Genomic DNA, 16,371 nt, shown 5'->3' with positions numbered 1-16,371 from the left:
GCGACCTTGTCCTCAAGGTCAAAATCAGAAAAATCAACTTTTCTGATGATCAGCTACGATTTTCAAATTTAGGCTATATGTGCATCTACCAGGAGGCTGAGGGGGAGTGACAGTCGAGTTTTTGTTTTTTATTCTCCCGCCTGAAGGAGGGAGTATGTAATTGGATCTATGTGTTTGTCTGTCTCTTTGTTAGCACTCTGGCATCCACAGTTTTTAAGTTTGTGTTAATTTTTAGTGACGGTAGATACCGGGGCTGATTTAATTTTGGTGAAAATCTGTTCAAGGTCACACCACTTGTGAAAATTTCTAAAAAAAAAATCTATATTACCCACAATTTTTTCTGAATAGTCTTCAAACTTCAGAATATACTAGCGCTTGGGGGACATGAGTAGCTAGGTTGGCTAAGCATTTGACCTTGGCCTTCACTGTGAGAGCCCAAGGTCAAAGTTCATATTGGAAAAAAAAAGTTAAGAAGCCATATTGAGTAATAAGTCAAGTTTTTCCCAGCTTATAGAAATCTAATCGTTTATTTGTGCCACTCTGCCTAGACCTCTTCCCCCTCCTTTGCCCCCCATGTAAAATTTTCTAGATCTGCCGCTGGTTAAAGGTTAGGTCCTCTCCAAAACTTTAGAGCAATACAATAATCACTGGGGGGCATAAGCACTTTCTTTGTTTGAAAGTAAAATTTAAAGTTTACTTTTTCAATACAAAATTATATGACTTCATAATGACACAAAAGATTTATATACTACACTAGATTTCCATATTAACAATGCTGGCATGAGCATAAAAGATCAAAGTTAGCATAGCCCTTATTCTCAGGTGCTCCTGTTATCATTATTACTATTAACCTTGCATTCCTTGTCCTGTAAACCAGCGGTCCCCAACCCCCGGGCCTCGGACCGGTACCGGTCCGTGAGTCGTTTGGTACCGGGCCGCGAGAGTTGAGGCTCAGGTGTGAAATGTATAGTTTTCAGGGTTTTTATCGGTTTTCAGCGCTATTTTGTTATCGTTTTTATCGTTAACTCGGTTTTCCTGGGTCTTTTCACGTGTGTTATGAATAAATCTTCTTTTTTTCGGTACTGGTACTAGTTTTATTTTGTTGTATTTATCCGCGACACCTTAAAGGCCGGTCCGTGAAAATATTGTCGGGCATAAACCGGTGCAAAAAAGGTTTGAGACCACTGCTGTAAATGACTCCCAAAAGGTCCAAATGAGGTCCCCGGCCCTCATGTTGAGAACCACTGCAGCAGCCCTCTTGTCTCGCTGTCCACGGTGCTGGAATCACGCGCATCCTTTCATTAAAGTACACAAAGCAAACACGCTTCGTGCACGCGAGGCTTTAAAGTTTCGCGTCTTCACACGCACGAGCTGCGCCTTGATCCTCCACAGAGTCGATTCGGAGCGGTGATGTGCCGCTCAGCCAATCAGCTGGCGGACTGACCCCGTCGTACGATGTTCTCGCGTGTTCTGGTCACGATGGCTTGTTTTCATCACCGTCTTCAACTCGCTGCTCATCCAGCAGCTCGATGACGCCTCAGTTGGTGGGAGCGGAGGAAAGGTGCGCACGTTAAGAAAAAAAATGGACTGCGCACTTTGCTCGTCGGTTTTCAAAGCAGCTTCATGTTCCTGCTGCTGATGATCGACCCTGCAGATGTTGCAGCAGGGATTGTTTTTGGTGTCGGCGGATCGCGGTGCCATGCGTCGTTTTGCATTTTTACGCACCCATCCAGCCTCCTCCTCCAGCTCTTCCTCTGATCAAACAGCGTCACATGCTGCTGAAAAGCACTTAAACGCTCCAGATAAAATGTCTGGGTGAATGCGGCAGCCCGCAGGATTTGGACCGACGCCGGAGGCCAGCATGCCCGGACCGGAGGACGTATTTATAACGCTAGCAAATCACATTTCTTCACATTTTGGTACTTAACGTCAATTTAAAGGTAAGCAGGGACACTTATATTATCTAATGAAATATAAGTCGAGGTTATCGGTCAGGCTTGATTTTTTTTTTTTTTTTTTTTTTTGGTTATCAATGCCTTATTTATAGCTCCAGCATGACCTCAATTCCGAGCGTGCACTTCCCACTGAAGACAAAGTTACGTGGAGCCGCTGGAGCTCCTAGGCTGTAATCTGAATTTCTAAGTTAGTGTCTGGCAGGAGTAAACGCAGATTCTCTCCCCTTCTCTCGTCTCTTTAGACTCAGCCATGGGCGATGAGAGGAGTTTGTCTCAGCAGATAGAGAGTGTGGAGAGGAGCATGGTGTTCCTCAGGAAGGAGCACCTCTCCATGCTCCATGGTCTTCACCTGGAGATCCTTTCCCTGCAGAAACGATGCACAGGTGAGGGGTTCTCAGCTGCTGTTGCTGTTGCTGCTGTTTTTGAAAGTAAAGCCCTAAAAAACTCTACCTGACCCCTACTTCTACTGACGCTAAAAATATATTTAACCACATGGCCTTTAGAGAATCAGCAGGAGTACTTCCTGGCTTCTTTAACCTCCTAAGACCCGAACTCTTTCGTGGCATGCATTTTTAAATTCTCTTTGCTATTTGGACTGATTGGGACCTGATGAATGCAAAAACAAAGAATTACCAGATTTTTTTATTATTATTATTATTTTTAATATGATTTTTGCTTCTGAGAAAAATGAGATCCACATATCAGGACATTTGTTTTAAATTTCGATAGAACAGTGGCAGTATAATGTCCTCGTAAGTGGATATCAGGCCCTTGTAGAGCAAGATTTAGTATTTTGGTCTAGACAACCCAAAATGTGATGACCACATATGTGGAAGCCAGGTCCTAGGAGGTTAAATCAGTTTTCCTCTTGGGTTTCTGCTATATGTTTATTTTAAATGACTTCTGTTACTTTATAGAATATAAGATGTGAGGATACACAATGTCTGAGTGTCCAAGATGTGTTTAAAAAAAGAAAAAAAATTAAAAACCCTCCCAAAAAAAGTACCGAGTGGACACTGGAAGGTACATTTGTAATGTACATTTTAATTGAAAATCGTTTGCGGTCTTATGAGTTCATATTTAATTGAAGAATCCTTTTGGCTAATCCTCTTTGGGCATTGCTGGTGTTCTGCAGCTCTTTATTAATCAGCTAAGACCAATCTAATTGACCTTTTACCCTCAGAGAAAGGATTTACTGAGATTTTGGAAAACAGCCTTCTTTGAATGGGGTTTTAACCTCACAATAAACCATCAGACACTCTGATATTTTGATCCTGTCATTTCCCTGATTTCACTGAATTATAACATTTAATTTTTTTAAGGAGACACATCCACTGAGCTAAAGCCTGTGTGTGTGTGTGTGTGTGTGTGTGTGTGTGTGTGTGTGTGTGTGTGTGTGTGTGTGTGTGTGTATGTGTGTTTGTGTGTGTGTGTGTCCTCATTGTTCTTCTAATGTGTGTCTGCAGCACCACTCAGTGCCAGACAATGCTTACATGATGATGTCATGCTACAATTCCTGTAGATTGCATCATTTCCTGTTTGGTGCCTAATGGATGGTGCCTTCTTCCATTTAATCAAGCATCCAGATGCACATGAAAACACACACACACACAGTCTGGTATTAGCCTTGTGGAGATATTTTTGTTTATTTCTGGCTAACCATCACCCCTGTTATAATAATTCTAGCTTAAAAGCCTAAAATAGATCATCATTGGTTGGGACGTGAATCCTGTTATGTGAACAGTTTTTTGTCCCCAGTGCACAACCAGCAGCACACACATTAGTTAATTGACAGACACAGAAATACACGTGCTTTGTAATGAATCCATGGGTCCTATAGCTTTAGTAATCCATATGAAGAGGATTGCAGGGGGTGGAGGAGGATGGGGGAAGGGCTGGGTCCATTATTTTGTGTTTCTCCCGCACACATGTCACATCTGCTCAGTGCAGCTGCGTGTGGCAATGACACCACCAACAGAGAGAGAGCTGGCCTGCTCTTTGCCATCTCCTCCTCCTCCTTTCCTTTTGTTTCTGTGGGCTCTCCCACTGTAATGTGGGGCTCTTACAGATTGTTTATAGCAGTGGGGGATTTTTTTGGTCCACATGGAGCTTCAGTCATATTTCTGTCAGCTGCAAGGAAACGAGGCCAAACCTGCGTAAAGACAGTACAGTGCATTTCTGCCCCCAGAAGTACGTGTACACAAATAAATCATCTTTCCTCAGCAGTTGGTGGCATCGGCCTGCTCTCCTCACTCCAGTTTGGTGTTGCCTTTAATTTCCACATTCCTCAGAGGTTTCTGTGGGATTGCACTCACTAAAAACAATACTCAGCAGCTCCTGTTGCTGCTGAACATCTAAAGCTTCTCACGATGCCGTCGGGCCAGAGTGGAAAATCTGTTAAAAGGTTTTCCATGCAAATGTCTTTTTAAGGCAAAGATCAAACAGTCGTATGTATCTGAAAAAGCGAGGAAAAGGAAAGAAGGAGAGATGTCGCTTTTTTTGTCCGTGGTCTTTGAATATTTGCTTGTCACGGATTAGTTAGTTTTCTTTGCTGAACGTTTTTATTTGTAACTTGAGGCAGTGAAGAACAGATAGGCTAATGCAGTTTGCAGGACTCAGAGGTGTACCCTGCCAGCTCACTAATAAAGCGTGGAAGGTTACTGCAAGGTTGGGCTGACAGTGTTGTTGTGCACGTTAGTTCTGCCTTTTTTCTTTTTTTTCACTGTTCTCAACTCCAAGAGTTTCCTAATCAGCACATAAAGGCGCTTCTCTCTTCATGAGCTACAAGCTGCATCACTGTTTGTAAATGAGGTCTTCCTGTCTGGTCTAATGCGTTTTTTGTGCATCCCGGAAACGAGTTGCATTTGTCCTTCCAGATATCTTTTCAAAGTTCAAGGTTGAATCGACTAAACAAAAGCCTTGAACGCTCAGTCAGGCTGCAGGAGATAAGACTGACCTACAAAGTTTTGCACACGCTGGATATTGCAATGTGCTGAGTGACTGATTTTCATTGTGTCAGGAATAATTCTTAGAATTACACTTATTCTGTGCTCCCCCGCTGCTAAATGAATTTCACGGAGTTTCAAGGCTCAAGGAAGCTGTGAATGAGGGTGATAACTAGAAAATAAGATGCTTTCGAAGTCACTCACATTTGGGTGCAATCACTGAGTGTGCCTTTCTGGAGCTCCCCTTTTCTTTTTCACGCCTACCTTCCTTCCTTCCTTAACTCCCCCCAACCCTCCACCCTCACACCCCCCATCTGTCTTTCTCTCTTCATGCCAGCTGCATGGGTGGGTGTGTTACAGTATGCTGACTGCAGAGGGAAGGAGAGAGGGTGTGACAGAGAGAGCAAGAGGAGAAGAAAGGCTAGGGATAACCAAGCCACATGCACATGATGGTACAGCCTGTTCTGTATACACTGCAAATTCTTCCATCAAAAAAAAGCCTGAAGTTCACTGCTCATAATTTCTGACTTAAATAAACTCGAATATCTCAAGAGAATAAGAGTTTTTCTGGTCACGGGGGAATTAAACGAAGCACCGCTCTCTGTGTTGTGGTGTGTACAGAAAAAGGCTGAATGTGGAGATTTTCCTGCTGCAGTCAGGCTGCTGTGGATGACCGTCGAGATGACTGACAGGACAGACACAACCAGCAGTCTGCCCCTCTGCACTCACTTATATGCAGAAATATAGTCCAAAAATCACTGAACAACTGAATACTTCAGTCTGACACATTATCTTAACATATCAGAAATGCTTTATTTTATCCATCTAAAAATATGCTTCATATCACACTGAGCATCTTTTAACATCACTGCCACTATTCGAGACTGTTGCTCCTGCCTGATATACCCCCAAAAAAGGCATTAATGGCTTGATCGTTTGATCAGATGTGTTTTATTGTCCAGAAAAGCTGCTGAGTTTCTAGTGCCTCTAATCTGCTTGCTTTGCTTTTATGGCTCAAGTGAAATGGATTCAAAGGCGAGCGCCTAATGTGAGACATAAAAGTCAGACGAAGCATACAGCAGACACAGATACAACAGAGCGATGCACATCTTCACTCGAGTGCTATACAAGGGGGGAAAAAAGAACTATTAAAATAATGTAAAGGTACTTTTAATGATATGATTTTAAGCTGTGGCTTTAAGTTGAAATGATTCTCTCGTACAAAGCACGACAGGATGTTTAGCTTCATCGGATGTTTTATTAAATGCGGCACAGCTCACGGGGATTGCATTTTTATTTCAATATATTCTGATTACACCGAGAGTGGCTCCACAGTGTAGTGGTTTACACGTTTGTTTAAGAAGCAAAAGATTTCACTCCTATATCCCAAAAATAAGGATAATAAAGTAAAATGCTAATATGACAAATGTGTCCTTACAGATCCAGACTGTGGCAGTCTCTAGCACTCAGTCTTTGATGTAAAGTTTCAGATTTTGTTTCATAAATTATGCATGAGCTCGCCGAGGATGTACTGCATCGAGCATCTGTTATGTTAACCACGAGCAGCAGCAGCAGCAAACACAAACTGTCAGCATACAGCTTTAATAAGACTCTGATCGCCTGCGTTTAATCTCTGATTATTTGATTTCTCTCTCTTCCCGCTGTCTTTGTGTGTCTCTTGCATTTTTCAGAGTTGACGAGCGAGTTGAAGATGAAGCCTCCGGGCAGGAGTCAAATAGGTATGTTTGAGTTCACATACGCTCCCTTCACAGGCTCTTCCTAGTTCTCCTCTCTCTGCCGCGCCTGACTGTGTTCGTGCCTCTTGGATTTTTGTCATCTTTTTTTGGCTTTGAGGACACAAAGACAGCCACATGTTTACATCTCCCCGAGCTAGTTTTCACTCACCCTCCCCATACTCAGCTTTAACCCCCAGATGACCCCTGTCTCTCTCCATGCTTCCACCCCTGCATCCTCCAGGGGACAGATCTTTGTCGGCCACCGCTGCCTCTCTCTCCAGGAGGGAGGAGTCTCTGGTAAAGCCACGTGTGTAAAAAGATGCTACAGCTTCACACGTAAGATGAAGAAACTGTCTCAGCGGCTAAAGCATACCTCGTGAAGGTGGCTCAGTGCAGAAAGAGGCACCATTTTGTCACAGCGAATTGGAGACAGACTCCAGAAAGAGCAGTCAAAAGGCTGTATAAATGTGCGTGTGCTTGTAAAGAGTGCGGGAGGCAGGGGGGAGGAGTTGTGCCTGGCTGCATTACTCAGCCATTAGATCCCATCTACTTTATCCAGGGCAGGTTATCCCCCCACTCACGATACATCATGCAGCACAGCCCTGTGTTTTCCTCCTCACCCCAGCAAATTGATCCATCCTCTTTTTTCGTTCTGCTCTCCTTTTTTCCTCGAGGTCCCGGTGGGGGTGTCCACTTACAGATTTTGCTGAGAGCGAGAGAGAAGGAGATGTAGGAAACAAGAGAGGAAAAGAAAGGAGAGAAGTAACAAGGGGGAGAGAGGAGGGCAATTAAGGCAAAAGGAAAGGCGGCAGAGTGCAGTCAGCTGCAGACATGGAGGCGTATGGAAGGACGTAAAGTTCACATTAGGTAGTTCTATAGCAGGCGTATGAGTTTAGGTGGGGTGTGGTGATGGGCAAAAGAGAACCCGATCGGCCTTCAGAGGATCGATCCTGTAAGAAATATGGAGAAAATAAAGAAATAAATGAATAACGGAGATGAAACCCAATAAAAGGCCTGTCATAGACAGAGAAATTACATGAATGGGATACCATAAGCTGCAAGATGTTACAGTTTGGACCCCCAAATTCAAAGCTTTTGTCAGTATATGAAGCAGCTTATTAGGAATTTTCAGGTCGGTTTCCCTCTGGGCAGAAGGGTCAATGCCGGCCTCTGTGGTTATAATCCCCTGCTCCTCCTGCTCCTCCAGCAGCTTCTCCTGCTCAGTAAGCCCTGAGGTAACCGCACTGACTCAGGGCTTTTCATCCATACCTGCCTCTCATCCCTGTGGGGAATTTTACTGGAATAAAAGAGACGAAAGCTCGTCTACAGAGGCAAAAAGGAGAAAAAGCAATGAGCAGTGTGCTGTGTTAAACACGACCTTGGCAGAGAAGGCGTTTAGTAGTAGCCTGAATGAAAGTCTGTGTCTGTGCAGTCTGTTTAAATGTGGGACTGTGTTGTGAGGACAAGCTTTGCATACTGTACAGAATATAAATGCTTATGGAGCAGCATTAGCTCTGCTTTGGTGATAAGAAGTAAAACACATGAATCAAGCTGTAGCTTCTGTTTTTCTCTGATCCACAAATTCGGCATGTGAGCATCAGTCGGCCTGCTGTGAGCAGGACATATTAAAGATATCAAATATCACAGTAACACACAGATTTTCCCATTATATGGACCGAACGGCCTCACAAAAAACGACCGTTCATTATCAAACATCAGAATGGAAACGAGGACAATATTAGTTTGGTCCACTGACAAAAAAAAAGTGATTGATCGAGAATTTTGATTATTTATCAGTCAGAAAATATTTCTCCTTTTATTTTTTAGGTCAGGAGAAAAAATCATTCTGATTATTTTATCACATAAAGAAAAATGGTGGGATGCCCACCCCAGGATGGAAATGAGAGCAGGAGATTGACAGATGGATCGGTGCAGCGTCTGCAGTAATGTGGATGCTGTACCGGTCTCAGCTCAGCTCTGTCTTCATGGTGAAGACGCAGCTGAGCTTCACAGCAAATCTGACGATTTACTGGTTGATCTGCGCTATTATGGCCATCAGCTGTGGGTAGTGACCAAAATAATTAGATTGCTGATGCAAGCAGCAGAAAATGAGATTCCCCTGAAGGGTGTCTGGGCTCCTTAGAGATTGACTGAGGAGCTCGGTCACTTAGGAGTGGCTCAGAGTTAATGCTGCTCCTCCAAATTTAAAGGAGCTGTTTTGGCGCTTCCTAAATGAATTATTTTGGGCATGGTAAACTGGGAGGAGGCCCTGTGGTAGGAAAAAATGGATAATTATGTTATGAGGGAGCACCTCAACAGTTGAGATGGGTGGGACATGGGAGGTCTGGGTGTCTCTACAACAGAAGATGAATTGATGGATGGTAAAACAGGAGAGTATGTTGCATACCAGACAGGTTTCCATAAATGTGAAACAAACTTTATTCTAAAACTCTACATGTTCATAATTTGCATTTCTGGTCTGCATCAGAATTGCAGGAGGAAGAGGAGCTCTTGGAAGCTCGCAGTCTGGAGGTTGAAAACCGCCTGGCAGAAAAGGAGTGCGCTTTGGGAGAGCTTAGGAAGGAGCTCACTCAGAAAGGGGCTTTGGTGGGAGTTCTCAGAGCCAATCTCAAGCAAAAAGAGCGCCATTTTCTGGAGGAGCTGAAAAGCCGCAGCCACTGTTCGACCGTCCTTAACACGGAGCTGCAGAAACAAACCGAGGCTGCGGCATACCTCTCCTTCCAGCTGCACGCTGCGAGGCAGAAACTGCACCAGCAGCGGATGCAGCAGAGGCAGGGACTGCTTTCCAGGGCCAACAACCAGGGGCTCCAGTACGGTGCTGAGCATAACTCCACAGTTTCTCCACAGATGCTTTCAGGAGCTTCCCCTTCTTCTCCTGTGGTTAAACCAAAACGTAAGAGCGCTAGGGCTTCCTCGAGAGTTGAGCGTTCCCGAGAGTGTGTGCCGACAGAGAAAGTGATGGGCCCTGCAGAGCCCACAGCCATGCCGGACCCTGCTCTCTTCCTCCACCCTCGAAGGCACAGGGCCCGCTCCAGGCACAGTGTGGCACAAAGACAGCCTCCACTGGGCATGGAGAAGGAAGAAGAGGAGGACGATGAAGGGGCAGGGGGTGGGGAAGGGCCAGTGGAGCCCCAAGATGAAGCTGCTAGACTGGTGTCTTCAGCAGCAGCAGCAGCGCCTCCCGCTGCGGAGACGCAAGCAGATTAGTAACTACTGTGACATGTGCATTTCAACCACTGTATCATCTGTCAGACTGTTAATGGTGATAACTGTTGTTCTGCACCTTGACTGAATCCATACTGAGACTGGTTTTAGCCATTTTATTATATCACACTCACTATACGCTCTTTTTTAAATATGAACTTTGAAGTAACCTTAAATAACTCGCAAAAGTCAGTAAGTGTCACTTTAGGTCAGTCTTTTAAACTAGAAGGAATTGTTTACACTGCTGTCAGATACTCTCTGCATACTGTGGGGCCTTATTTTATGGTAGCCCCCCCCTTCTTGGTTTGAGTTTGACCGTGGTAGCAGTCATTTAGAGTGGACTAGAAGCTGCTGTGGTAGTTGTGTTACCCAGGCAGCTGTGACCTTTAAAGGCCCTTCATAAATCACCCTAGGTGGCTGAGTGTTTGCGTGCGGCACAGCTGAATATATCTGAGGTGGTAGGGACATGAAAAAATGATTGATCCCCAGGAAATTCCTCACTTTGAATAGAAACATACATAGTTTGTTGTTGTTGTTGTTGGGTTTTTTGGTTTGTTTGTTTTTTTACTTCTTTTTGAAAAAATCCATAGCCATGCATCAAAGTCTGGTTTCCAGCTGATTTAGTCTTAATCTCCCCGGTGTAATCTGAAAAACAGAAGTAATCAGTCCAGGCAACGATTTTTAAGGAAACAGGCTTTAAATAACTGTACGGTACAAATCACATTTTCACAGCAGACTTTAGATATCTCTGTCAGTTTTACCTGGCATCAAGGCCATGTCTAAAATGAATATCATGCTCACTCAACAGGCACTAACTGCCAGAGTTACTAAAATGTTGCCCGGCACAGTAAAAAGTACTATCAGTATCCAGAAATAGATCAGTGACAAGATTGCCTGTGATATGTTAATATTAAATATGTAATTTTGGGAGTTCCCTTCTCAATGTGCAAAATATAAGAAGGAGTATGTTTAAATCAAGCACGCACACTAATTTAATAATGCAATTTACGTTTAATTGTGCCGATATTTAACACAGAATAAAAGCAGGTCTTATTTTTTTTTAACTTGATGCTGAAATTGACCGTTCAAAAAGCAGCGCAACTTTTGTAAAGCACGCTATTTTGCCCTTTTTAATAAATCTGGCCGTAAACTCTTCTCTGTAACCAGCAGAATGCCTCTTTGAGAAACACTCCCTAACAGCAGCCTGGTTACGTTTGGGCAACAAAGCTACAAGGCTGGTTTGAGTCAGAGTACACCTGTTTAACAATGTCACCCACATCACAGAAAGCCTGAAGGCAAACTGTTGCCATGTGCAAAGCAGCCAATCAGTGATTCAACTAACAACAAAGCCTTTTCCCACAGCCCGCCTTCACTGTTCTGGTTAGTGACCAGATCGTGATACACTTTAGAGCAGCGATCCCCAACCCCCGGGCCACAGACCAGTACAGGTCCATGAGTCGTTTGGTACCGGGTCGCGAGAGTCGAGGCTAACCCTAACCCGGTTTTCAGGGTTGTTATCGGTTTTTAGCGTTATTTTTTATCGTTAACTCGGTTTCCCTGTGTCTTTTCCCGTGTGTTATGAATAAATCTTCTTTTTTTTGTACAGGTTTTATTTTGTTGTATTTATCCGCAACACCTTAAAGGCCGGTCTGTGAAAATATTGTCGGACATAAACCGGACACAAATCCGTGGTGCAAAAAAGGTTGGGGACCGCTGTTTTAGAGTGGACCTATTATGCTTTTTGAATTATTTTTGTTGTAAATACAGTTCTAAACAAATTTATTAGATCACCAAAAATTCTGTTCAGGAATGCAAGTAAATTAATATAATTTGGCATCTCAACCAAAAAAATATAATGTGCTTTAATATTGTTTTTATACTTTTTTTTTCTACAGCAGCTGCTGATTTGAAAGTAATAATTGACAACAATAATTATATTTTAGCATTAAAAATGTGCATACAGAGGATTAACCATTACAGAAACATTAAAAAAAATAGTTACAGATACTGTTCGCTTAGGGCAGCTGAGGCATAAACCTTACACTGGGCGGTGGTCTAATACATTTCTTAAGTACTGCATGTAAGGCAAAAGCTCAGTCTACTGCCTCTGCATGATGAAGGGAGGAGATATCCTTATGTGGTCCTCTCAGGCTCCACCCACCTATAGTCCAAACCTTCTGCTTATGAGAGGCAACCAATCAGAAGAAGGCTGGCTTAAAGGGTAAGGAGCTACAACAGCTTGTTTCAGTCAGTGGACGAGGGCAAGTATAAGATGAAGAAGAATTATTTTGAACTGTGAATCATGCAAATCTAAAGTCCTGAAAGGTACTAAAGGTCATTAGACTTGGTTTGTCTACATCAACCTCAGCCAACAGGTTAAAAAAACATTAGAAGAAGACAAAATATTATCACTTACATCACAACTTGTCATTCATTTTTAAATAGCGGTAGCGATACAATGTGAAAATAACTAACTTAATTCCTTTAAGGTACACAGTATATTTTATCAGTGCCTGTCTCTAAAGGAGGAGAGGTCAGCCACATGAAACTTCAGTCTGTATGTTTTAAGAAGTGATGGATTGGAGTGGTGTGCTGCCTTTCCTTTGCAGGGCCTGCTTTGCGTGTAAACAGGCCACATGCTGGTGATAATCAGTTCTGACTCACTGGACTGTGCACTTTACTCAGGTGTGGGTTGTGTACAGAAAACACGTACGACGCCTTCTTCGGCATATTTGTGTTTGAGGGTCTTGTGTTGTTTTGTTTCACTTTTTTTTTTTTTTTTTACCTCAGGAAAAAAAATTAGATTTCTTGATGTGTCTGATGATGTGTCTTACACTGAAGAGCCGGATGATTGTTTTGATGGAATTTCCTTTCACATTTTTTTTAAAAACACATTTAACAAATTCCCAAACTAGCCTTGTGAGTGCACACGGATGCAGTGGCTGTTACCCTCTGTTATCAAAACACATGCATATGGTGGCCCCTAGTGAAACAATGAGCAAACAGCATGAAGCAAGCAGGTGAAATCAACCTTTTATGCTATGGCTTGCATTAACAACGCCCGTTTATGACTTTACCATCATATACGCTGCAACTACTGCCTTATAATATATAAGAGGAGTCGTGATGTAATAAACGTGCACACGGACTCAAAGGAAACTACAAGTCTTTACTTAACGGATGGTTTCCTTTTATACAACTCTGGTTGGGGTTTGCATATAAGTCAGATCACAGTTTTTCTTCAATGCTTTCCTTGAGCCATAACCTAACTGAGTAACCGCAGCTTGATGCGAGTCTTCCTGTAAGACTGAATTTGATTGTAAGGATTTCTTTCACTCCTAAGCCACCGGTTAGCGGCTTAGCATCATGTTTGTAGGACTATTATTAATAAAGCAATATATATTGTATATTTATATATTATGAGTAGGTGAGGTCAGCTGGTGTAAGGACACTTGAGGCGTGAAAATAGTTTCTATCTTTGTAATTTTTCAGCTCACAGTGTTTTCGCTTTATTTTTTTCTGAACTGTCTGATGGATTGTTCCATTTTAAAGTTTTGTCACTGACTCTTTATGAGATGAGTTGCTACGCTAAATGTTAAGGGATTTAATGATATGTTGCACGTGACGCAGCGGTGAGTAAATCGGCATATTCTTATGCCACCTGAAAAGGTCTGGATGCAACCTGAGTGAAGTACACTTTTTCTTTCTTTTGTTTTCTTTTGTTTTGTTTTTTAGCAAAGAAATGCAAACATGACAAGGGTTTCCATTCACCTCTTAGCTGGGAAGCCATTAGCATGACCGTGTGCACTATTCTTCCTCAAGTTTTATGAGATAGTCGGTGATATAAGTGCAAAGCTGTCTTGTCCAAAACAGTTTCTCTGACGGGGAAAACTGAGCTTTAGACTGTTAGACTCCACGAGTTAATCACTGCACCTCCTATCCAGGTAGATTCAACTCTCCATCCACCTGTAATTATCAGTTTAATAGATTTCACAGCAGATGATCCATGCTTTTTATGTAACATCAAAATACTGGCTGCTGTACGCATCTTTGCTACAGTTTTTACAACTCAGAGACTGACGACTTGTTTGTCTGCCTTGAGGGAAAACGCTAATGAGCCAAAGAGGCCCACCACTGAAATTAGCACAAAGACAAACGGTGCGACGCCTAACGAAGATGTCTTTCTTTCAACGAAATCTTCACTGCCTCAGAGCATAGCATACTATATCTCACATCATGCAAACAAACGGTAATGATCTGCACACATCCGCAGAGAACGTCTTCCATCTTTCAAAACACTCATGTGACTCTAATCCTCATATCGGTCACATGACAGCAGCAGCAGCATCTCTGTCAGTTTTACTCTTCCAGGTCTTTGTGGTGACTCCTGGTTGATTTTCCGTCTTACAGAAGCATTTTCAGGGCACCGTGAAGCATCTCGTTTGATGTGTTATGTGGTTTCTAGCAATAATACCCAACATGCAAAACAGAGAGATGTTGCTCTGGGTTGTTATTTGCTAATGACTGATTACCGCATATACTGTGTTTGCTTCCTACAGTGATTTACTGTACCCATAACCCAAATAAACTGGAAGGTTGTCGAGTCTGCTTCTTGCTTTGTCAATAAAGTGATTAAATTATTTTGTATTTATGTATTATTATCGTTTCCTTTGATGTGGCTCATCTGGAATGAGCATCAATGGGTCTGTTACACGGTAAAATATTACTATTAAAATATGTGATTAGTTTCTGTCTCAAAACAATGTGGTAAAACCATCAACCCTTCTCTGCTGCTTATCCTTTTCAGAATTGAATTCAGGTTGATTTCACTGAATGCTCAGAAAGCATGCAGGCTAGCCCAACTTTGCATGTGTCAGGTTATGTGTAACATATTGTCTGTGTCTGCATGGATGAGCAGGCAGTCTTCCTAGCAGAAAGCAGATACTTTGTGCACTTTATGTATGAACAGACAGTGGCTGTGGCTCAGGAGGAAGAGTGGCTTGTCTACTAACACGAAGGCCGATCCCTTAGCTCCCATAGTTCACATGTCAAAGTATCCTTGGACTTATACTGAACCCCGAGTTGACCCTGACACATCATTGGACCGTGACTGTGTGAGATTGTTAGGTTAAAAGTGTGTAACAATAAAAAAAGATTTGCTTACATGAATGTGTGTGTGAACGCAGAATGAGATTTTCAGTAAGAAACAGCTCTGAGGGCTCAAACTGACTGGAAAAACATTTACTAATGCCAGTCCATTTACCTCCTAGGCGAGGTGTTTGGGGGATGTCCTACTGGGAGGTTGTCTCAGGGCAGACCAAGAACTCGCTGGAGCGATTATATCTCTTGACTGGGTTGGGAACAACTCAATGTCACTCAATGGATGAGCTGGAAAAGGTGGCTGGGGTGAGAAGGTTCTCTGCTTAGACTGTTGTCTTTGCGACTCAAACCTGGAAAAGTAATAGAGCATGGATGGATAGATAGATAGATAGATAGATAGATAGACAGATAGATAGATAGATAGACGGATAGATGAATCTCAGTGAGCTGCTGGAAGTGAGGAGCTAGTGTGAGTGACACAATTTCATGTGTCTGTGTCAAACTGTTAAAGTTCAGCGAAATCAACCTGAATTCACTTCTGTTTTATTGGTGAAGCACCAACAACAGGTGCCTCAGGGCATCTTACTTTCATCAGCATTGACCTTTCAGCAGAAGAGATAAAATCCAATGAGTCCCTTTAATCCAGCACCTGAGGACAGATGGGAGATAAAAAACCTTTCTTTTAACGGAAACAAACCTGGTGGAGAGTGGCTATGTGCCTCGACCAGTTGAGTAAAGGTAAAGTGAAAAGAAGGGGATGTAAACAAAAGAAGTATAACATTAAACACTGCGCAGGTTGGAGGGCTTAGAAACGTGTGGTAGGGGAGGCAGATTTACCTTCAGAGAGGTACCTGTCTGGAGAGATTAGAGGAGATGAGAAAGGTGCTCACTCCATCATTGGAGGTCCTCCAGTAGCATGGGGCTATGGTTATCTAATCCAGTTCAAACTACAGGAGTAATTAAAAGGTTTTGAAGTCTAATTTAAAAAGCAGAGAAACGCCCGTCTATTAAAACCAAACTGAGCTTGTAACTGCGGTTTAATAACTGACAATTCTTTGCAGAATTGTTTTAATTCAGCCACATTGGAGAGTTTTCTAGCTTGAAAAACCTCCAATGCCTGTTTAAAGTTATGGCAAAGCATCTCAAACAGATCTAGCTCCAAACTTAGAGTAGGCCACTCCAAAACCTTCATCATTTTGTTTTAAGCTATTCAGACGTGTACTGGCTGGTGTGTTTCAGATCATTTTCCTGCTAGATAACCCAAGTGTGCTTCAGCTTCAGGGCACAAACTGATAGATGGACATTCTCCTTCAGGATTTAAGAGCAGAATTCATGGTTCTATTAATTATGGCAAGTCAATCAGGTCCTGAAGGAGCAAAGCTGACCTAGACCGTCAGACTACTACCACCA

The 16,371-nt window shown here is 42.8% G+C and overlaps 1 protein-coding gene across 1 annotated transcript; it reads left to right on the top strand.

Annotated features, from left to right (window-relative positions):
* Positions 1–1,282: 1,282 nt before the first annotated feature.
* On the top strand, positions 1,283–14,501 carry ccdc92ba (coiled-coil domain containing 92Ba). Its single transcript, XM_084951916.1, has 4 exons — positions 1,283–1,940; positions 2,198–2,338; positions 6,592–6,639; positions 9,125–14,501. Exons 2-4 carry the CDS (start codon positions 2,206–2,208, stop codon positions 9,862–9,864), a joined length of 921 nt encoding a protein of 306 aa, XP_084808042.1. The 5' UTR covers positions 1,283–1,940; positions 2,198–2,205; the 3' UTR covers positions 9,865–14,501.
* Positions 14,502–16,371: the final 1,870 nt, after the last annotated feature.

Source organism: Perissodus microlepis, chromosome 14 (assembly GCF_051167445.1).
Source record: "Perissodus microlepis isolate ML-2025 ecotype Zambia chromosome 14, ASM5116744v1, whole genome shotgun sequence".
In the NCBI taxonomy this organism is placed as follows: domain Eukaryota; kingdom Metazoa; phylum Chordata; class Actinopteri; order Cichliformes; family Cichlidae; genus Perissodus; species Perissodus microlepis.
Note: the sequence above shows the minus strand (reverse complement) of the source record. Positions and strands in the feature narration are given on the sequence as shown.